The 23735-nt window shown below is 43.3% G+C and overlaps 1 protein-coding gene across 7 annotated transcripts in view; it reads right to left on the bottom strand.

Annotated features, from left to right (window-relative positions):
* Nucleotides 1-23735, bottom strand: part of NSD1 (nuclear receptor binding SET domain protein 1) — a 65989-nt gene that overhangs the window by 34781 nt on the left and 7473 nt on the right. For 5 of the 7 annotated variants that reach the window (XM_042790270.1, XM_042790268.1, XM_042790269.1 and 2 more), the window contains exons 3-7: nt 12568-12703; nt 9406-9578; nt 4864-7444; nt 1112-1233; nt 682-964 (exon numbers count right to left, since the gene is read on the bottom strand). In XM_042790270.1, coding sequence (XP_042646204.1) covers nt 682-964; nt 1112-1233; nt 4864-7444; nt 9406-9578; nt 12568-12703 — 3295 coding nt within the window. The remainder of the gene's footprint in view (nt 1-681; nt 965-1111; nt 1234-4863; nt 7445-9405; nt 9579-12567; nt 12704-23735) is intronic. The other 2 variants (XM_042790271.1, XM_042790272.1) reach the window with 2 other exon arrangements.

Genomic DNA, 23735 nt, shown 5'->3' with positions numbered 1-23735 from the left:
CTCTGAATGTGTCTTTAGACACTACCAGAGAACAAACATGCTGCAAAGTAGACCCTGATACTGACTCTACTGGAAAGGGGAAAAGCCCATCAGACCACACTGACTCTTTGTATACTGTGCCTTACTGAAAGCTAAGGCCCTGGCTTGCTGCTAGTACAAGTCTCCAACAATTTCTACAGATGCTTAGCACCTCTAAGAAAAAAAGCTCCAGAGGGATTTCTGTGCTACAATTCCCTGAGCTCCGTAGGAGAGCAAGAGGTCACCCCATGAACTATGCAGATTAGACTCTGCATATCAACCTCAGCACAGGAATGTTCATCCAAAGGGTTTTAACAGCAGCAACGGACCTTCAAGCTAAAGGGATGCCACTGTTTGCAAGCACAGATGGCAAGAACTCAGAGAAGGAGTTGTAAATTTCTTAATTTGGACAAAGGGGACCTAAGGAGGACCACTGCACACAGAGAAATCTAGTAGCATAAATGTAATCATCCAGCTCATTGGGTCACCCACTGCACCTGCCCTCTCTACCTTCCCAGCACCACTAATGGTCACTGGATGAAGGAGAGGAAAAACAAACTAACAGATCAACAGCTACTAACCGTTTCATGCTGATCAAAGTAACAATTTCCGCTGAACTTGTGATACGTTCACTTGTGGAAGCAGAATCAACCTCCCACTTACCTGATTTCAGGAATCTCTCTTCTGCATCTGGAGAAGCAGAAACTTCAGAAACATCCGAGGAAGACAGCACCAGCTCTGGAAAATGTGAAGGTCCTTCTAGAAGTTGATCAGTGGAATGGGATCCTAGTTCTGAGAAGGAACACTCTGCTTCAAGGATGGGAGGGGACTCTTTGGTTGAAGATGGAGTTGAAACCAAAGGACTTGGCCCCCGCAGGGTATCTCTGTCAGGACTGCATTGTGCAGGAAGACCTCCTTCAAATTCAGACCTCACCACAGAATTCACCTACCATAGCGAAACATGTTGGTGAAAACATTCATCCTGCACAGCTCTGCACACAGCAAGAACACTCGACCAGCAAGAACTCACAAAAAACGTGCAGACCAGAGCCCCAGAGTAATAACCATTAAAAGCACATTAGCCTTCACCCACCTTTTGCAATTGCTCCTGGCCCTTCTTTGATTTTTTCTTGGGTGCAAATAAGTGATCATATTCTTCTGCATATTCCAGAAGCCGTTTACTTGGCTTTCTAAGGCGTTTCCTCTCTGAATGTACTAAGAAAAAGGAAAGCAGCTTCAAGACTGTGTTTCTGAGACTAACACAAGGCAAAGTTCTCCTCATGATCTGTTGATAATTGTTGTTCCTGACTTCTCGTCCACCGGCTCCATGTGGGAACAGCCCTGATACTTCCTGTTCTTTGATACAGCCTTATCTTTTTGAGTTTCTTATTTTCCACAACGCTGACACACCAGGTGGGATTTTTAAGGACCTAAGGGACTTCAAGCAGTTCAGGTAAGAAATCAAGTAACATTAGATACCTGACTGAGAAGGCTCCTGGAATTTCACCCAACATCTCCCTAGACAAACTACAACCAACATTCTTGCAGTACTTTTACCAAAACCTAAGACCATTAACTCAGACTCATCATCCTACTTTTGCTGTTAAACCAAACTCCTTTGGTTTTAGTGCAGGGGCAGAGGAAAACACTGTTTTCCCGTAACATGGCTCAGTCACTAGTAATGCCTAAGACTAACTCCTTCCCTCCCCCTCCTCTCTGGCATATTTTTGTATATACTACAAGAGCCTTATATTCCCCATCTGCTACTGCAAGCCCATTTATTGCCTTTGCTTCCCAACAATAGATTCCACAATGAGATCAGGGAGCGAACAGTCCTTGCCAGCGACTGCAAGCTCTTCAAGGCTCATACGTCTTTGTGTTTGCACAATGCTGCACCATCACAAGGGAAACCTGGTAACAGGTATTTCCCAGACATAAACCTAACCACCCATGCTATACCACCTCAACACCCCAGTGCACAGCAAGCTCCAAAGAAAAAAGAGCCCTGATGCTCTATGTCATTTCTACTCAGCAGGCTTCAAAAGCAAGATGATGCAAGTTTATGTATTTTTCTCACTTCTCAGAATACCTCTAGCTTTTCATCTTTTATAGCTTTCAAAATTATCATTGCCAAAAGACTTCTCCTAGTCATGAAAACATTTGTGGTCTTCTGGAAGTTTATGAACAAACAGCAAATATCCTCTTTGCTTCTTTTTGTGTGTAGGAGGTGGCTTTTTCTTCTTTAAAACGGAAACATTTTATAACAAAGCATTCCAGTGCAACACTTCAGAACAGGGATGTTGGACAAGAGTGCTACACTTTATTGTGGCTTTGTGGTTAAACAAGCATGAAAACGTCAAACTTGGCCAAAAGAGAAGAAAGGAACAACTTTCTAAAACACTGCTATTTTCAGCCTCTGTTTACACTCTGCACAGGTGTCTGGGTAAAACACACTTTTCAGCACATAACCAGTTATATGATGAGTATCCTCACTGAAGAACTTTAGAGTCCCAAAGCCAGGCAGCAGAGCACACAACACTGTGCCAGAAGGGCTGGCTTAACTGCATTTTTTCTCCCCAGAGTGAATCCCATACACGAATCCCAAATGCAGCCTGACTGGCACTGGCAAATCGCATACCTGATGAAACTATTATTTATAAAAATGTTTTACATCAGCAAATTCCATCAATCTTCACTTCTGCCTTATTTGCTCTAAATCGCACTACAAAGTTTGTAGCAAAAATATGCCAAATGTTGCCATTCAACCATGATGAAGACTTCATCTAGTTTGAGCTTAGTGGAAATTAAAGTTGTGACTGCAATCTGTTGTGATCTCTTGCACTGATATTCTGCCTGCTGCAGACGAGGATTAGCCACATCTTCTCAAAGCACCAGCAAAACAGGAAATTCCTCCTCTTCTGTAAGCTGCAGTTAGTCTAACTTCCAGCATCATTCTCTCTACTTTTTATGTAATTGGCCTTGCTTGATATAAAAGGAAAACTGGTTTCCACGAGTGGGCTTTTCACAGTGTTAGAGGTTTACTCACAACCACCAGCACAGGGCGAGTGTTACAGTAGTCCAGACAGCTCCTCGTACACAGAGGCTTCGGTGCCTCCCTGTACACACCTGTACAGAGAAGCCTCAGGTGTGCTTCGAGGCTCATGTGCTACTTAGGGCAGGGGGATTAGGTTACACTGCAGTTGCTGATCTGTCACTTTTGCAAGTAAACCCAGGCCCTTGCTGTTGCCACATCCCTGTGTACAACATCAGGATAACTCTGCACTCCTCTCCACCAAAGCCACCTCACCCAGAAGCCTGCTGCCTTCCTCTGCTGCTTCTCTCCTAATATTACTACCTCTTAGCAGCTCTTCTTCTCTAGCTCTCTCCGTAGACTTGCATCTTCATCTCACATAGCAACATTACAGGGATGCTTCAATTGCAAAACCGCCATGAAAACCCAGCTGCATCTCAGTACAAAGGAGTAACTCGCTCCCTCCGGCGGGCTGCAACACTCCTGTGGCAGAGCCTTGACAGCCCCAGAACAGTGTGCATCCTCTCACCTGCTCTGTCTAGCCTTAAGTCCTCAAAAACATGCAGCCACAGCCAGAACAGTCAGTGAATGATTAAGCTTGTTACGACTTCAAAACAGAACTTTTACCCTGTGCGTTACACCCTACAGGCTTGTTTTCTGTGCCTGCCGTGACATGCCTCGGCCAGGTCCTGCGACCACTAAGCCAAGAGCTGCCTTTTCGACGCTGAAACAGAGGTGCAGGCAACCTTCAGGAACCACTAATAGCAAAATACACACACCAAAATGTGCACTAAGGGAACACAAGTGACAAAATGCACACGTGTTCAAAACTGTCAAGTTGTATTAATTTATAATATTGAAAATCGATTAGAGCAATTTAGTTTGGTGAAATCTATGTAAAAAAGTATTTTTGTTGTTTTCATTAAGGTTTGTTTCCCAGATTCTTTGCAGAGGTCTGAGGATGGTATGTGTTGAACATGGTTCTGCTAGACCTATTCCCTTCACACTTTCCCGTGCCCTCCCCACTGCCCCCGGCTTTAACCAAATGTCCCCATCCCTGTGGGAGAGGCACGGCTGCCTGACCTTCTGGTCCTCTGAAGCCTCCTCCTCATTCCTAGGTCATTTCCCTTCCAGTGATGCTGCCTTACTTCTGCCTACCATCTTCCAGACTCACCTGCAGCCAAGCCTCCCCACCAGCTTCCCCCTCTTCTGTTCTCCCTTTCATCCCTCAGGCAGCCACATCAGAGCTGTAATTAGGAAATCTGTGGCATTCCCCAATTCATTATTAGCAGCTAATAAAGTTCAACACTAAAATGCAAAAAACCAAAACAAAACAAACCCCAACACATTGTCTTGATGAAATCCTACGGAACAAACCAAAGAAAGACTGTCAAGCAGCACTAAAAAAAAACAAAGGCAGCCACTGAGCCTCAGTTTCCCTCAACTTTCTAGTGCTGATCTATCCAGCCAACACAAAGCATGTGGCTCTCATAACACATTATGAAGCTGTAAGTTTCAAAAAAAAAAAAACAAATCCTGAACTTGGAAGGATGCTTATTTTACCCTTCACTGTGGAGGAACTAATGATTTGTAATGTATTTAAACTTTCTGAGCAAAAAGCTAAACAAAAGCCCATAATTGCTCTGCCTTCTTTGTTCTCCATGTTTACAGAGAACCCAAAACACACTTTCTTCAGCTCAGACGTATACATCTCCATGTTGTCAAACAGCCCCAAGTTCTGTAACTTATGCTTTAAATGAAAAAGTATAAAATGTATACAAATACACACTCTGGCGCAAGTCCAGCTCCCTTACCTTGTGCAGAGAATTCAGACTGGGGAGCAAAGTTGCCAAGCTCTGTTTCTGTGTCCATCACACTGTTGTTTGGCTTACCACATACATTCAAATGTTTCTCAACTAAGTCTAAATGATTCTTATAGTCCTGATCTGTCAGGTTTCCCTCAAGCACTTTGGAATGAGGGGAATGCCTACGTCCCAAGCACTCATTTCCCTTCAGTGAAAAGCCACGAGAATTCAGGCCAAAGGCACTCTCCAAGTTTCCTTGTTCCCTAGATCTACTGATGTGCTTATTAGATCTAGCACTGCTTTGGTTAAAACGCTGCCATCGCTTTTTGGGTGCTACGTGATTTATATCATTAGACTCATCACCAAGAGAGCTCTCACTATTTGCCTCTGAATCCAAGTCTGGACTCTCCCCATTTTCAGCAGAAGTGCAGCTCTCAATATTTCTACCAGCTTCAGGTCTCCTTCCAATACGATCTAAATTGTCATCAGATAAACAGGCAGAGTCTTCATCAGTTGAATGTTCTGTTAAATCAACAGACTCTTTCCTCTCAGTATCTTCTGCTTCATTACCTAGAGGACTGGTAACCGAACCATGAACGCGGAATGCATGTTCTCCTGAATCTCTGGATAACCGACTTAGCAACTTACTTGGCCCTCCTGGTTTTAAGTCCTTTCTGTTTGAAACTGTTTTATCTCCAAGCTTTGATGACTGCTTAGATTTTGAACAGTTGCGTTTGGTCACGCAATTTGTGCCATTTGTCCCAGAAACAGCAGTACTCGTGGGCTCCCTTTTACTAGTACCAATCCCCATCAACTTGGTTGGAGGATTGCGTGAAAATGAGGAGTTGCTTATAGCAGAGTTTGGATTTACTGTTTCCTGGACACAATCTCCATTTTTTTCTATTTTATATGGGGGACCTACAATAGACAAGGACTTCAGACCACACGCAGAATTGCTTCCAGAACCATCGGCTGTGCTGGTATTTCGAAATGGGACTATATTTTGACCAGTCATCAGTTGCTGCTCTTTTGTCTTACTGTCATGCATATCCTTCAACATCATTAACAAGGTGCTGAATTTGTAATCTGGCTCAATAGGCAAACGACCATGACCAGAGGCAGAAGAAAAAAGTAAAGGTACTGTGGCCTTTGGAGCACCAGAGTCACTAGCATCATCGTTCATGGACCGGTAAGACAGCTCCTTCAGCTCTGACAAGACGTGTTTCACCACAGCCGTTTCTATTTCAGCAGAATCCCTGGCTTTCTCATGCATGTTGTTTAACAGTTTCTGACCATCAACTTTTCCGCTTCTCTGAAGAGGATCTCTCTGAAGGCCAGAGAAACCTTTGGTATCAGAAGAGCAGCGATTCATGCCACCCTCCTCTTCTGCAAGAGGAGGCTCCAACCCAGCAACTTTTTCTTTATGTTTGCATTTTATACTCCTAATTCGGGGCAATTTCATGTTTTTCGGTTTTAAGATTGCTGGATTTGCAACGGTAGGCCAGGAGCTGTCCTTGGAAACACTCTGGGGAGTAGTGTGCTTGTTTGCTAGGGAAAGATTGTCATTTCTCACATCTGAAGAGCGCTCAAGAGCTGTCAATGACATCTCGGCATCAGAGAAGCCTCCTTCAAGCTCCCCATCTGCAAATTCAGCATCAAGTCTGCTGGTAACCGAACCTCCCAGAGGTTTGCGATCTCTGTATGACTTCTTCCTGGCCCTTCTGTTGCTCTTCTGAGAAAGATACATGGAAAGCTTAATGTTTCCACTTGACGTCATAGGAAATTCCTTCTCCATTTTATCTGAAGAATCACTAACTTCAAGAGCACTAGAGGCTCTCTCTGAACTTTGGTCCATGGTATCTACATCACTGTTCCCACCATCTGAGAGGGAAGAGGATGAATCCGATTCAGTTTGCTTTTTCTCAATACCAGCATCAGACGCAGAATAGTGTATTTGCAATTTGGAGCTGCACAAAATGCCCAGGGAGCCCTTATCTCTCTCCAAAGATGCACTGGAAAACAAATCCCCTTGGAGAGCGTTCTTCAGAGCATCACTTTTACGATTCTCATAGTCTGGTTTCAAAGGTGTCTTTTCAAAACGTCTTTCTCCAAAGGAGGAAAGCAAATGGTTTTCCCTGGTGCTACTGGATGCTGTTAGGCTGTTGGCAATCCGGCGAAGTTCATGAGATGCATGTTTATCTGGTAGGTCCCCAATCATCATGTTTCTAACTATGCTCTCTGGCGTTTTTTCTTTGATTTCTCCCCTAGATGCTTCCCCTCTTGTGCCACTCTTTTTTACTCTAGTCCTTTTTCTGCTGTCAGAGCTTTTTTTCACATGTGGCTTAATGTGCAATTTTCCTTTTTCACTGGCTGGGTGTCTGGAGTCAAAAGCCAAGGATTTAAAACAGCCGTTCAGCTGCCTGTCCCTTACTGCTTCAGGGCCATTGGCATAATATTCTGACCGCACTTCCTTCTCGTTGTCCAGCTCACTGGAGTTCTGGCTGCACTTTTGATCCTCTGGCCCCCCAAGAAGAATGTCTTCTGCCTGTCCAACACTGACTTCCCATTTAGCCATAAATCTTTGAGGAACCTTAAAGTTGGAGGAGATAAAAAAGAGAAAGAAAAAAATTTGAGTGGTAACCAACAAGATAAAAATACGATCAAGGTGCACAAGGCACAGAACAGTGACAGTCCTGCATTTTACATCTTTAAGACAATCACATGGATTCCCAGAGACTGTGTCCAGTGGACACAGAAAATACTCCTCCTGGGTAAGTACCCTGCACTCCTACTGAGCCTAATAAATATCCTTGTGCATTCTAAAGATGACAAAAAGGGCCATGCACACACAGGTCTCCCAGGAACCAGATGTCCTGGCATCCCAGTACACAACAGTCGGAACAGTGGAATGCATATGGTATGGGATCCCTGGCACAGCAATGCAAAGCAACAGCCAACAAGCATCAAGGCAAATGCAGCATCATTTACCTCAAAATATTTGAGCAGACGTGTTTGCTTTACTCATTCTTGATTCCTTCCTGCATCCCAAATGCAAGAGTACAATTCAATCTTCCCACTCCCTCAACTCACACTGATGTAAACAAGAGATCCACACGCATATCTAAAATGTACTCTATTAAATTCAAGATCTCCATCACCTAGAAGTGTACCAGCTTTAACTCTGTACCTTTAGCATAAAACAAAAAGCACTCTCCACACTGGACAGAAACCTCTGCTACCATCTATAAACAGCAAGAAACTTGTTTCTTAACAGCAAGTCAAAGACTTCACAACTGCTCCTAAAATCAAAACCATTTCCCAGGCAGGAGAAACAACTCAGATTTCTGAGTTTTCCTTTTTTAAAAAAGCCCACATCAACAAAATCTCATCTCAGCAGACTAAAAAGTTTTATAGAGCCTGGTAGTGAAGTAGCCAAAGACTTCAGCTTCACATCAGATCCTGGCTTGCAGAAATGTAAACCTGGACATTTAAGCGAGCAACAAACATTTGATTCCCTCTACTACAGCCACAGTAGCACTGCCATTAACATATAGGATGAGATGCTAGGCATGTAGCACTTCTAGGACCAGCAAAGTTACTTGTGAGAATGTCACTATTTGTTAGGGGGCTGGGAACATAAGGAGCAAAGTCCTTAGAGAAGATACTGAACATTCCCTTGGAAAAGGAAAACCAAATGAAAGCATTACACCTGGGGACTCACATCTGCAAGAGCACATTTAATCTGATCGTTTTGCATTAACATGGATTAAGTACTTAACTGCTAATAAACCTCTTGGAAAAGAGAAAAAGAAAATCCAGACACCACTGCCTAGTATTACTATCTGCTCTCCTACAGTAGCACAGTAGCCTCTGTACTTCTTCACTTTAGCAATTCTAAAAAGTTGATTTCTCCAGTCACCTTCCTAAAGATGTAGACCAGACCCCTGTGTCACATTACATTATACTGGCTACAACTGCTTGGGGCTGTTATGTTTGGAAATGGAGGTGATGTGATGAGTCACAAAACTCATTCCCACAGGCTCACCAACAAACTGTTTTCCAAGTCAAGTTGTAAGTCCTCACAGTTTTCTATACCAGGAATTACTGAAGCAGGGCTAAAAACCCCACTGCTTTATCTCAGTCAGTGATCCAGTAAAGCGTGCAACTCCACCTCTGCTTCACATCAGCCAAAAGAGGCTGCCAGAGAGCACAGGAAGTTATTTAGAAGTGTGCTGTAACAGACATCAGGAGAGGGCTGTGCTGCTGAACAGATCTCACAGCGACAGGGACCCGACTCCTCTGCCCCTCAGAGCTGTCTAGAGCAATAAGAGCAGCAGGCCACACCCTGACATAAAAGAGAACCTAGAAACTCCTGGCAGCTTATACACTATGCTCATTGCAAGGATGCAAAGAATCCCTTCCCTGGCCATGTTGCTATAGTCACTGCCACAGAAGAAAGCTGTCAAAGTGCAATTCCAGGCATAAAGGAATACTTCGTACTGTATAGATTCAAATAATCAAAAACATATTAAGAGAAAACAGATCTCTCACCTTATGTTTGTAGCCTTTTTCCTTTTGTTTTCCTCTTCTCCGAAGAACAGGCAACTCTTCAAACTGATGTCTTCCTTCAAAGAGGACAATAGCTTTCCCAGCAACCCAGGTTTTCTCTGAAGGTTCTCCTAAGGCATCCACATAGTACTCTCGGTATGGTCTCCGATTGGAAACTATTTTGAAAAATTTAACAGAATTAACCCCTTGCAAATAACAGACTAAAGACACACAAAAAGAATCACAGAAATTGGTAACAATTTGCCAGCTAATTTTCAATCACTTTTTGCTTAGTAACATTCCCAAATGAATGCCAGTTCTGGGGATTTCTGCTCAGAACTAAGGGAGACCCCTTTCATCTCTTCTGTCCCTGTTCTGTGTTGCTACTCTGTATTTCTAAATAGTGTGGGGGGGTTTTCTTACAAACAATTGATTAACAGATCTAAGATGGGTCATCTCCCTACAGCAATGACTACAATTTGGCTGCAAAAAAATTTACAAAAATATACAAATAATTTTTTCCTTGAGACACACAACATACTAGGCAGCACATGTCTTTTTTGCTACTCCCTGATTAACGATTAAACACTCCAGTCCAGGGAAAAGGCAAGTGTGCCAGCAACGCCTAGAAATTACATCCTTCTGAATAGGATTTACTCATACAGGTTGAGCCTCCCCCACCATGATATATCCCATCTTGTTCAATGCTTTTTCACCAGACACACTCTTATTTAGGACATAAAAGATTAGCAGCAGTATTGAATTAAGTGCACACACGCACACACACGCTACAAGGACTAGGTGCAGCATGACAAAACATTAGTTGCAATGACTATCTCCATACTTTGAGCACAAAGGTGCAGAGCAAGAGAAGAAACTCAATCATAAGGGCACAATTAAAGATTTTTTTCAAAGGTACTTTCTGTGTAAGAATGCTGAACAGACATGGTACAATTAAGAACTGAACCAGCACTGGGTGTGCTGGTGAAAAAGGACAGGTTACCAGCACTGAACAGAGCAAACAAGGGTTGAGCAAGGGATATAAACTTCTGCCTGCATTTTGCTGCAATGTGTGCTTCATGTTCTCCTGGGAACACCCTCACTCTCTGAATATGTAGCCTATGCTTGGCAGCCCGTTTGGTTTGTGCTGCCTCTTCCAGGAGCACCAGCACAGTGCAGCAGCCTGGCCTTCAGTGATTTCAACATTGAGATTATGACCAAGACCACTGTGAGGATGACAAATAATGACCAGGGCAACATCAAACCAAGGGCAAAGATGACAGTCTTCATCTGTCCCATTCACAGTACTGGTACTCATGTCACTGAACCTCAATTTTCCAGCTCCAAAAATCTTCAAGATCTTGCTGAGAAAAAGCAAAATGCTTTAAACAACACACCATGCCTCCAACCCAAGAGAAGAGGTTTTTGCACAAGTGATGAGTTTGAAGCGACCTGCCTTGTTTTGAAAGGCTCGTTCCCTTGGCAACAGGAGAGCCAAGGCAGGAGGACTGTGCTTCCCACAGTTCACACAGGGCCTCGGCAGCTCCCCCTGCCCAAAAGCGCCGGAGTTCAGATCCACTCACTCCGCCACCTCAGCATCAGGGAGGGGAGAGAGGCAGATTACATACAGCCACAACTGGAAAAAGCAATTTTCTCCAGAGCTCTATTGGTTTGAACATGGATAAAACATGATGGGAGAGTATATCATGTAGCTGGAGATCAGACCTTGCTGGAATTTGTTAATAGCACGTTTCCTCCCTGCAGAATTCCTTTATTAGAAATCCTCATACACAGGCTGAAAGGGGATTACTGGACAACTATATACATTAAATCCTGTCCAAAACTTCATGGGGAGGGATGTGGCGGGGGGAATATGTCTGGCAGATCTTCCAGCAACATGTTTGACAGGAGTTTGAGAGCTCGAAAGGGACTATTTAAAACAGCACATTCAGTATTATCTAGAATCAGGATGAATGCCTCCCAAAGGATGAAGGGGAAGGTGGAGAAATAACAAGACTACAGCAACCAAACTTGGGGATAATGTGAGCACAATGTAGGAGAAGCTACTTCTTGTCTCTAGACAAAGAGCAGAAGGGTCTGAGCCGATGACCAATTGAAAAAAAGTCTGCTTGCTCTCAGCACTTGGTTCTTAGCTTGGCAAGGGCCACAAAAACAGGAAATACATAGGTGAGTGGCAACCTGACCAGTCTACAAAGCTGTCCGTGGCAGACAGCACCAGTTCAAGGGGTTTCCAGTTGCTCCCAGAACAGAAAGAATCAGAAAGGGAAACCAGGAACAAACAAATAAGCCTTTCCATTTGTGGCAGTCTCCCCATGGCAGCTAGTACGATCCTAACAGCAAACCAATCACTTCTGGTCTCTTCTCTCCATCACTCACCTACACTTCTCTGCCTTGAGCTTGTAAGACTCCCTTCCTGGCCGTGGCTCTCCCCCACATTCATGCTTGCACAGCTCTTTTTTCCCCCATCTCTTCGCCTCACACTCAGCTGGCTCGTAGTCTCTCTGACACACTATGCCCTAAACTTTCACACATGTGGCTCCATCTCCAGGTTTTTCTGATATTTCCCCATGAACAGCCCCTTGCTTCCTTGTGCCAAACAAGACCAAAAAAAATTTCACTTCCTCACACACATTCCCATCACACCTTCAGGCATTCAGCAGCTACACTGCACTACCCCACACCCCGCTCCTCAGCCTCTCCAGCCTCCTGCTCTCCAAGCCTGGCCAACTCCACGTCCCCACACACTCCAGCCTTCCCAGCTCTGCTTGCCCACCCACGCACGTGTCTGTCCCCAGCTCTCTGACCCAGCTCCTTTTTCTCTGCTCTTTCTCTACATCTGTTTTTCAAGAGGCTGCTCTTTCCTCTCCACTGCCTTGAGCTCCACCCAGCTACTCATCCTTCCTATACTCTGGGAAGAAAAGCCTACATGTTCAAGAGCTCTCTCTGCCACTTCCATCAGCCCCAGCACCATATTCCTCCTGTCACCTTCCTGAGCTAAACCTACTTTATAGACCCCAGTCTTCCAGAGTAGAGTCTATTTCTTCATACCTTTCAAGGGCCAGAAATGTTTTTTAAATTAATTAAAAACTGCAGCGCCTTGCCATACACAACACCTCCACTCTGTGGTCTGAGTATATACAGTACCTTTCATTTTTGAGTGACAGTCCAGCACTGGGTCATGACAAATTGTGCATGGCCACCATGGGCGTCTGTTGAACTTGGCCCAAACAAGATCCCCAACTTCATACTTCACTGGAGTAGGTTTCTTCTTGGCTCGGATCTTTGGGGAAAAATCAGAACACAAGAAATCACTAAAGCTCCAGATGTTTTTAAAGACATTTGCCTCCCCCCTGTGTGCAGATTACATCTGGGCACCAGAGACATTTACATTAAAAAGCAAGTCCTGATTTTACTTAGTGGCTCCTACACCTTCAAAGAAGACAATGGTTCTCCCCATCCTTCTGAAAGAACAAAACGATAAACCAGGATTTGAGAGTTTTTCTGTTATTTTTTAGTAAGGAACATGACCTCCGGTAAATGACTGCACTCAAACTTCACACATTTGATCAGGTAAATATTTTGAGTCGCTACTAGCATCCATTACTTCAGTAACACCAGTTTTTTCATTTCAAAAGTTGCACTGTACAGAAAAAGTAGTAAAAGACAGTGAAATATTCCTGACTGAAAGTTGGTAAGATAGCACATCAACTGTTTATCAAATGCACAAACAAAGAAAAAGTTTGTATGTATAAGCTAATAACTTCCCTGCTTCTCAGATGTGCTCAGGAAGAAGCCTCACCGTAAAGTATTTGAAACCAAAGGCACGGACAATCAGAAAAAAAAACATTATGTCCTATATTTTTAGTTTATATGAGTAGAACTGCCATCGCTCTGCCCCAAAACTACAGAGCACCAGAAAGGGAGCACAAACGGCAGTTGTCCCCCCTCTAGGAGACAGACAGACACAAACTTTGCTGGTCTCCAAAACCCACTCACAATTATCAACTCTGTAGAAACAGTCACCCAAACCCCCTCTGCTTCCCAGGGCTGCACAGTGATCACGAGAACCTCAAAATCTTTCAACACACAGAAACCTAACACTGCTTAATGCCCTTCCTGCCTTGCTATCGAAGAACAGAGAGCAGATCCTGTGCTGTTTCGTTAAGTACACGCTCTTGGGCTGGACACTGCACTACCAGCACAACCTCTGCCAATAGCAGGATTCAGGAGCTTACCAGCACCATGACTAACTGAGCCAAGACGGGGCACAGTAAGTTTTCACAGGATACAGGAGTCCCCATGCCCAGCTGTGGGGTATCCCGCCTGTCTACCAGCACCAGCCAACAACATGTTCCAGGTGGGTTCAACATTTTAAGAGCTCTAAGAAGTGGTGCAGGTATTATTCTTGCCAATAAACTTCAGCAATATGCTCCTCATTAAAGCTGTCACAGCAATACACGCACCTTCTCACTTCACTCTTCTGTCCTGCTCATCACTCTTCCCTAGGCACGTCTCTTGCAATTCACAGTTCAACATCCTAGCAACTAAAACACAACAGACCTCTCTAATAAAAGGTATATTCCGCTTCAGGATGAGTTTTATGAGTTTTCTTCATGTGGTTGAAAGAAAATACAAAAGGATAAACTCCTCTGTTACATGAAAAGAAGCAGGTAATGATGTTACAGACTGCATTGCTGAAATTCTTCTCACTCAGTCATCAAAAGCCACGCAATAACTTATCGTTGAGCAGGAGCTCAGGAACAGGGAACATGAAGGAGCACCGGGCAGGGGGCTGCAGACTCTCACTCCACCACCGCCCTGGTGCAGCCTCCATTGTGCCAGACACAGGTTTTCTGGAACAAAAATATGCATACGTGAGCATGGGAACCAGAGGTGGTGCCTTTGCTGGTCCTTTTAAAATGCAGATGCACTTTCAGATGCAAACCCCATTTTTTTTTTTAGTCTGTTTCCAGCTGGTGTTCTTCTTGTAAATGTGACTTCTGCATCAATTTTTTTTATACATTTTTCAACCATAGGCTTTAAGGGGCATACACATATCGTAATTGATTATGTCAAATGCAGCGCACAGTACACACACAATGTATGCCCATCTTACTGACAACTGTAACCTGAGCAGAGTCAGCTGGATGGAGCAGTAAAACCATGCTGGAGAGCTGCCAAAGCCATTCACACTATTCCACCTGAGGGACACCCACAACCCCTGCCCAGAGGCAAGTCTGCATTTAAATCAACTCTTTGTCACCCTCTAATAGCCCACACAAGCCTCTGATGAAAACTTGGCTTTCAAGAAACTATTCAGACAATTCTGAAACAGTTACCTCTCTTTCCAATTCTCATTCCTTCCCAGTTTTCTCTCCCTTCCTGGCACCAGATGTTGGGCTCATCATCACCCACCACAAAGGCCCCATCAGTGGGTAGAAGAGGCAGATCAGGAAGCACCATGTCCATAGGAAGAGCCTTGCGACAGGATGACTGCAGCAGGTCTTGTGCCATTTTCCCCTTTAGTCTCCCTAAATCCCACCACCCGACCAGAGATGCATTTACATTTCCATGGGAAAAAAATTCCGCTAGAGAGTTTTAAAATTTGTAACTAAAAAAAAAAACAAAACAAAACAAAAAAAAAAAAAAAAAAAAAAAAAAAAAAAAAAACCAACTAGCAGAGTAGTAAAAGCAGCAGTTAATATAATTTCCGGGTACAGTAAATCTCTTCCTTTAAATTGCTGTGATGCCAGAATTAGAGCCCCCAAGGCATGTATTGCTTGGGTCAGAATACAACAAATTTAATTCCTATTACAATTAACATTTACTATGCCAAGATTAAACTGCTAATATATCCCAGTGGCCAAAAATTGAGCCCTGAAGAAATGACTTTTCTGTGAGCTACAGAAAGCCCAAGTTTTTTTTAACAAATAACTTCAGGTGTAATCCCTACATATGGTCAAGACTACAGAGTATGGAAATATTCAAGTGTCTAAATAACAAAACTCGTGAACCATTGCATACCAGTTAGGTATCACATTGTAACTCCAGTGAAGATACACTTGAAATTCAAAGGAGGAAAGAGATTGGGTTAGTGAGGAAGGGAAGGACAGTGTCTTGCTCCATCGGTGAGCAACATCATGGGTTTTGTATCGTTAGACCTTCTCCTAAAGGGAGTCAGTACTGTCTACTCTGTTATCAACTGTTTGACATTAATTTGCGGTTCAGATGGGGCAAGATATAGCCTAAATTCTAGATGATATGCAGTATTTCAGCTGGTTTTGGAAAGAACAAAAACGTAACTTGTAGATGGTTTTAATCAAATCCTCTCCAGCAATGCAAGACCCCAAATGACCACTGAGGAAGGGGTCACAAACCAAGGTTCAGCAGAAGGATTACACAAACACTTCTACCTTGAAAACCACCTTTTGAATCTGTATTATGCCAAGCACACAAGTCTTTGCAATTTACTAAGCAAAGCTGAACACCGACTACTAGTATTTCAAGAGAAAGCAGGCTTTCCAACAGACAAGACAACTATCTACACAAGCAGTATATCTCTGCCCTCCTGAAATTCTCACCATAAGGCAAATATGAAACAGAATCATAGAACCATTAAGGTTGGAAAAGACCTTTAAGGTCACTGATCAATCAAAGAAAGCTACATTTCTAAGTGATTTTATTATCGTACACATACTGTTGGTCCTTGACTGTCTCTCACCAATCTTCTTCCCTTTAAAATAACTACATCATTAAAAAGTGACAAAAATAACGCTTATCTAGTAACCACTCTTGTCTACATCACTTGAAGCTGCTGTTCAATCCATTAATCTTGCCAGAAGAAATGGCACAAAGCACAAGTCCACACACACAAATGCTGGTAGCCACAGGATGCACCTTTCCCGCAGCACTGGTCACCTCTGGGTAACGGTCAGAGCAGCACCATCACCTCCAGCACAGCGTGGTACTGCTGCAGACACCCCACATGCCCCAACAGCGTGATTGGGGATGCAACCATCTTGGCAGAGTCACAGTAAGACCTAGCTATACACAAAGGGGCAGATAGATATAGATATTGTTAGAGGCCAACATTTTCAATATCATATACCCGAAGAATCTAGCTGTCCAGGGTCCAAGCACCGAGCTGAAGACATCATAGCCCTGGCACACTTCAAATTCAGACCTGCTTTAGAAAGCCATCATGGAAATGCTTGGCCAAAATAACCCTATTACAGTTTACTCCTGACTTAATTATAAACGTGACATTATTTAACGAAGCAAGGGACAGAATATGCTTTTGGAGAAAGGCTGGGGCAGTGTGTGCAAGAAAGATGGAGAAAAGCAAGAAGGAAGCTGCTGACCCCTAAGAATAGTGGAGGAAGATCCTGCCAAGCCTGTTTCAGGCACAAAGTAGACAGAATTAAAGCCAAGGAAGAAAATAAAGGAGGTGGCCACATCCAAACGATAATTAAACAATACAGTATAAACAATGACACTAATAGCCTTTTCTGCTGAACAGCAAATACCTGCCCAGGGCCCTGCAGCCAGAGCAGGGGATATCTTGTGAGCAGATCTCACCACACAAGTAGCTGCCAGGTAAGTCACACCCCGCACACGAGCGAGGGCATACATCAGCACCAGAGGCAGAAGGCAGCAACAACTCTGCCCCATAAGCTTCCAGTGCTCTCTTCAAACCTTCTCATTCCTGAGGCAGCAACTCTTGTGCTTCTCCTTGAAGCCCATCTAGCCCCAGGATTGCAAACAAGCTGTTCCCAATATCTACACTTTTTATTATCCTGCAAATCTGGTGAGGGTAAGTCCACCGTCTTCCTCATCACTATCTTCTTTTCCTCAAAGTTCAATGATCATTAGTTTTTTCCTGAACAAGATGAGATGACAAAGAGTTCATTCAATTCCTATGAGCCACCAACCCATCCCCAGATACAGCTGAAGATCAACAGCTCTTTATACCATCCAAAAAAACAAAACAAAAAACAAACAAACAAACAAAAAAAAAAAAAAAAAAAAAAACAAAACACATCTAACAAAAGCACCTGGATTAGCCTGGCCAAACAGTCTGCTTAAAGTAGTATCTACTAACAAAACCAGCCACAGGGCTGGTGTCACAGGTGGGCCATACCACTCCCAACTCCTGCCATTTCACTATCACACAACAGGTTATTCACCTCCTGCCCTCCCAAAGGAGGGGCAGCAACCAGGGCAAATTCTATTAAAAGCACTCCCAGAACTGGCTTGGAAGGGCATTGCTAAAGCTACCCCAAAAGTTTTCACAAGATGTTGCTTCCCTCCAGCTAAAGTTCAACCTCACTGAGTTAACCTCCAGTTTAAGATAAACCAGAGCAGCCTCAACCTCAGCCCTCTGAGCTCAGGCTTATCCTTCTGTCCTGAGACCATACAGCTCCTATCCCAGGGGAGTCCAGATCACGTACTTCAGTCATAGAAATGAAGCAGCGATGGCTGCAACTCTCATACAGTGACCACTGCTGACAGAGATAATTAAAAGCACAAGTCCTACCACCATCCTGCTCTTAAGGATGGGAGGGTGGAAAGAAGTCTAAGTGATTCACAGTTCATTTCACTCAGATCTAACTCTCATGCACTGAGAAATGAATGAATACAGACAGAAAGAAAGAAAACAGATATTGGGAAATAAACTTCACTTGTGAATGTTTCATGGAAAGATAGAAAGGAGATGAGATCAAGAACAACACTGAAGCAAAGTCAACAACTGAAATTAATAACTGCTTGTGATGAAAGCAAAAAATAAACTCTCATTAGCAAAGATTCTTGTTTTAAAGAAGCTTTTCTGAAATCAAAACCAAAATGGTTGTAAAAATATAAAATAGAAAAATAAATTCTATCTACTTCATAGTTTAAGAAGCATTTGAAGATAAGAAAAAAGAGGTCATCAGTCAAAGTTTCCTTTGTACAAAGTAGCATTACCAAGCATATGGGCTTTAATCCTTTACAGAGAGAGGCTGCAATGCTGAACCTGCACTTGCACAGGCAGAGCAGGAGCCCTCTGCACTCCGCTGTGGGAAAATTTACAGGAATAAATCCCTGCACAGGGAAAGTGGTAAGCCCAACTGGAGTACATATGTAAAAAAAAAAAAAAAAAAAAAAAAACAAAACAAACCCAAACAAAACAACAACCACCCAAACCACAACACCTGTGTGTAGTATCTGCTGAAACCATCACCACCCTCACCAGAATAATCATCACACTGGCACTTAACTATGGCAAGCTTCAAGTCAAGGACAGAAGTCAGAGAAACCTGCTGGAAACCGACAAGCAGTCTGCACTGCTGGAGACCAGGGGACATGCTCTTTGTCGCCCCACCGCTCCAGATTTCCTTCAGCTTCAGCACTGCAGTGAAAAGCAAACAGGCATCTGACCTACATCTGTGTCTGAAAAAGTATACTACCTCTTATCTGGGACCATTATCACACAGAAGTGTTAAATACTCACTAATTAAATATTCACTAGCAAAAAATACAGTAGAGATTATGATACAAGCCAAACTTTTGTTATCTACATGCTTGTGGGTATTTGTTGTCTTTGGCTAGTTTTTAGTACCCTTTTCCAGGCTAAGACAGCAAGTGTGCTATGGATGTATGAACTACTGTGAAAGGTTAAAATAAAGAGGTGACTGCACTACACTGGGTAACTCATATATCCTGAAGCATTTCTATCAAGTTCTGGAGTTATAAACGTATGGATTTTAAATAAAGAACATACTGATGGGAGAACACCAATCCTCAGGCACCAAGATAACTGGTTAACAGCATCCTTGTTTCACTTCCTTTATGGAGATTATTTTCCTTATGGATTGTCTAGAACAGCAGTGCAATAGAAAACTTTGGTGCTTCAGCATCCAGAAATGCGCCTGATCGCAAGGTCTGAGGAAGGCAGGAGAAGGAAGTGGGAGAGAAGGGCTACGATCTCACCCAGATCCCCAGTGGAGAGAAATCCAGACACACATACAGAAGCTTTCAAACCACTACCAGGAGCCTGAAACAGTGGAAAAACTCTCACACTTGCTTATCTGCATACATTTTAAATTATAAGCCAAGTTCCCCTTAAATCTGATTCCTTCAATCAGAACTGTTTCAAGCAACAGAGAAACTGCAGGCATTACCAGAACTTTGCTAAGTGTCACAAAGAACAAATTTCAACAAATATCTTATGTCAGAGACCTAGCAAAAAACCCAAACAAACCAGGTCATTAGACCTGTCCCCTTTTCAGCCTTACTTTTGTGCTCCTTTATATATCAAACAAATTGACAAGCAAGACATCTGGCAAACGCAACATTCATTTTCAGAAATAAAGTTTTTAAATCCATGAAGTGAAAAACAGATTCAAACTGTGCAAAATGAAACTTTGCTATTCTAATTTATATACATAGACTGTATCCATTGCAGCTTAAGCTGTAACCAGAATGAAGCAGTACTAGAGAACAACATGTACATGCAGTGCGAAGAGTGAATACTGAATTAGAACCTGAACAGCTAAAAACTGGGAGCTTGCATTGAATTAAATGTGTAACTACTAACACTTGCTTGTTGGTTGTTTTGGTTTGTTTGGGCTTTTTTTAATTCCATGGACTTCTTTAAAAGCCACAAACATTTAACCAGGGCTTGAAAATTTAGTCTTCTGCAGAAATTATGATTCACTCACAGGAGGAGGCGGTACAATCTCCCACTTTGTTAGCCCAAATGCAAAGATGCCACTTACACGAGACCATAACCTCCTCAAAACAAGGATGTATTCTGCATGCAAATCCCCCCTACACAACTGAACCATGAACCATTTTTCCAAAGCAACATCAACAAAAATTATAACTGTTCTGTTCACATAAAATTAAGTTTTAATTTGCATTTAAAGTTTCAATTGGTTTTGCTCAATCAATACTAAAAATAAAAATCAGAATTTTTGAACACTAGCAGTGCAATAAACTTATCTTGTGGTTATTTATTTCTTGATATCTGCACTTACAGCTATGCCCTGAGGAAGCTTCACGCTTCAGTCATCAAGCACTGCAAACTCATGCTTCTGAGAGACTTCCTAACCTTTATGTTGCAAATCCAGCTTCCTAAACATATTCACACACATACTGTGAGAGGACAGCCAACTAAAATTAAGAGGAATCTGACTTGTTTCACTGCTGCTATTTAGAAACCTGTGGGCAGTTGCCACATTAGGTCTGAACAGGTGCTTGGGAAAACCAAACAGCAAAGTAACATCAGGGCAAGTGGAGAAACTATTAAAAGGGAGATAACCACCTTGCTCCTCGCCCTTCTGGCATTAGGCAACAGGCAGGTTTTTATCTTTCCATGAACAGTGGGAGGGAAAGTTATGAATATACTCCTCCAAAAGAGGAACATGAAAGCTTAAAGCAAGGCTCAGGGCAAGAGCCTCACTGCACACTCAGCACTGGAGGCCCTACAGCGGCTGAAAAAAGCTGGAGGTTTCCAGTGTGCTGAGATACTACTGTGCAAGAAATTCTCTGTTAGCTTTTTCCTAAGAAAGACCAAACCAAAAGGCACCCCCATCATTTGGCTACTATGCAACACTGTGTTGGATTTCTCTATCCAACTCAACACTTCTGGATTCTCACACACAAGTCAAATTCTGCATGTCTGAAAATGAAAAAATGAGTCCCCAGTGCATCAGTTATGATGAGTGTCCGAAAGTTAATACAAGTTACACTGATATTTTACTACCTATAAAACCTTTTTTTTTTTTACCTGAAGACCACAGCAGTCTGAATGTGCCATCTCTAGCAGCATTCACAGCTGTCCAATGTCATGTGCAACCCACAGAACAAGTTCCCTACCAAGAACTCACACACACAGAGCTCTGCTTGGCAATCCTACTACCTGCTGCTCCCTACCCCAGCACTCCACCCACCTGCACCCCACGAGGAAGAGGATGGAGAAGGACATGGAAGAGCCTCCAGGTCTGGAGCCGTGTTGTCCTTTGTGGTTCAGCCAGTACTGCCGAAGCACTTGCCCCCTTCCCGATGCCATGCACATCACAAGCCGTGCCCCTTCCACCTGCAGACCTGCTGCTTCACACACAGCCACAGCAGCAACTCAGTCCCAAAGAAGCAGCAGGCAGATGCCGCTGGCTGATGGACAAGCCATCCATTTGTGTACCATGCAGCTCCATCACTGCTGAGGCTACAACTAAACCAGGCAACAAGCTGGGTGGGTCAACTTGGTACAAACCTGCTGCTCTGGCTGCGGTAGAGACAGAATTGAGGGTGCGTGGCAAGGACCAGCCTGCCTTCACAAGCGCTAGGAGGAAAAAGAGATGACACACAAGGACTTTTCTCCCAATTTCTTCTTGCCATTCTTCCAAAGACCTGGGTGAGATAAATCCTGATGCAATCTTAAATCAGCATATCAATTTTAACGAGTGCTTTTCCATCCTTCAATAGAGGAAAAGCACACTGCTGAAATTCCTGCTGGCTTCAACAATTCTTTTGGACACATGAAGTCCATCTTTATCTCTGTTGCACATTTAATCACTGCTACAAAGCTACTGGGAGTAGTCACACTGAAATGAGATTTCTAATTTTTCAAGAACTTCAGCTGGCACCTGCCAGGGGTGTCAGTCTCTGCCTCTGACACAAAGCAGCATCTCCCCCTCTCCTGGACACAGGAGTCAGAAGTGCCCGCTCACATCAGCCTGTGCTTCTACCCAGGACTAAACTAGTGGGACACCCAATTCTCCATCTTCCAGTCTGCCTCTGCACAGCACCACAGCTCTGCAGGCATGCCAAACTCTTGTGCCACCATTCAGCTCCTTTGCTGCAGCAACCTGCTGGGAGGAGCATGAGATGCTCCTGAGGGAGCCCACACACATACACCTATGCCCTGCACGTGCCCTCAGTAATACTCCTGCTGGCACTCTGTGCCTACACCACCAGCAAACCTTACAAGCTTAGCAAGGAGGCCCCTACAATCCCCTGGCACACCTGCAAGGACTACCCTCAAGCATCTCCAAACCTAAAGATCACAGAACATGCTACTTGTGGCCAACTCTGACCTCCCTGCAGGCTAAACCATGAATTGCTCCTTGCAGCCCTCCCCAGAGCAGTGGCACAATAGCACCGGTGACCAGTCACAGTCCTGTCCCACAGCACACCAAAGAGCCCTAAACCCTCTGCATTAGTCAAGTCATTCTTTGATGTCACCACCCTTGCAGTTTTCAACTCCAGCTTGACCTTAACCGGTAACACCACATTCACGGCAACACACCCGAACATTTAAACTACCAGTAACTATTAACTACTAACATTTAAACTACCAGTAACTATTTCAGCAAACTGCAACTTTTATCAAGCATTCTCTTAACACATGACAGCAGACAGGCAGGCAGGGGACAGGGTACCCCCGCCTGCTCCAGCAGCTGTACAAATGCAACATTACATTTGACTCAACACAAAATTCACACTGGTCAGACACTGCAACTAACATTTGCAACGTGTTCTGTAACTCAGCAGTCTGCAAACTCACAGCCGCAGAAAAATACTCTGATGCCATGAAATTATATGAAAGCAAGCAAGGCTATTGTTGATAGGTCTAAATTCACTAGACAAGAGTCTGCACCTGGGAAGTGTTTAGGGGTCCACAAATCAACAGAGGTTGAAAACTGCTGCTCTAATTCAAAGCAGACTCTCTTACAGACCTTTTCCACCCATTAACTTGGAAATCCTGGCAATGCCTTAACCACCATAAAGGATTTCACTCCCATTTTACAGAGTGAAGACTGCATTGCACAGCACAGATGGCTTTGTGCAGACAGAACAAAACATAGGTCATATTTTTCTGGTATTAAAAATGGCATTAACTTGATTTAAAAAAAAAAAAAAATATTTAAACTCCAAGGACAAGTTCCCCTCTGCTAGGATTGAGTTTCTTTCTCCAGGTGTTTCTATTCCCTGTGCCCTTCTAAATGCCAGAGCAAATAACTGAAAAAACAATCAAAATTACTATATACAAGAAGCTGTCAGTCACAGGCAAGAAAAACAGAAGTACATTCTAAGCAACTAGACTGAAAGTTGATCATCACCCATAATACTGATTTTTTAATTAAGAATGTCTTTTTAAGAAATACTGTCTCAATTATAACTAAGAAAATACTACTTTTTTTTTTCTTGGGGCTCAAATAGCTTGTTAATCATATTTGGAGTTGACATCTCTTCAGTAAGCTACATATTTGTTCAGTTAACATGGGAAAGAAAAAAAAAAAACCAAACTAATAATTGTTACATAGCACAGT

The sequence above is a fragment of the Tyto alba genome, unplaced genomic scaffold (genome assembly GCF_018691265.1).
Source record: "Tyto alba isolate M040663 unplaced genomic scaffold, T.alba_DEE_v4.0 Super-Scaffold_17, whole genome shotgun sequence".
Lineage (NCBI taxonomy): Eukaryota > Metazoa > Chordata > Aves > Strigiformes > Tytonidae > Tyto > Tyto alba.
The sequence above is the reverse complement of the archived record's forward strand: the minus strand, read 5'-3'. Positions and strand labels throughout refer to the sequence as shown.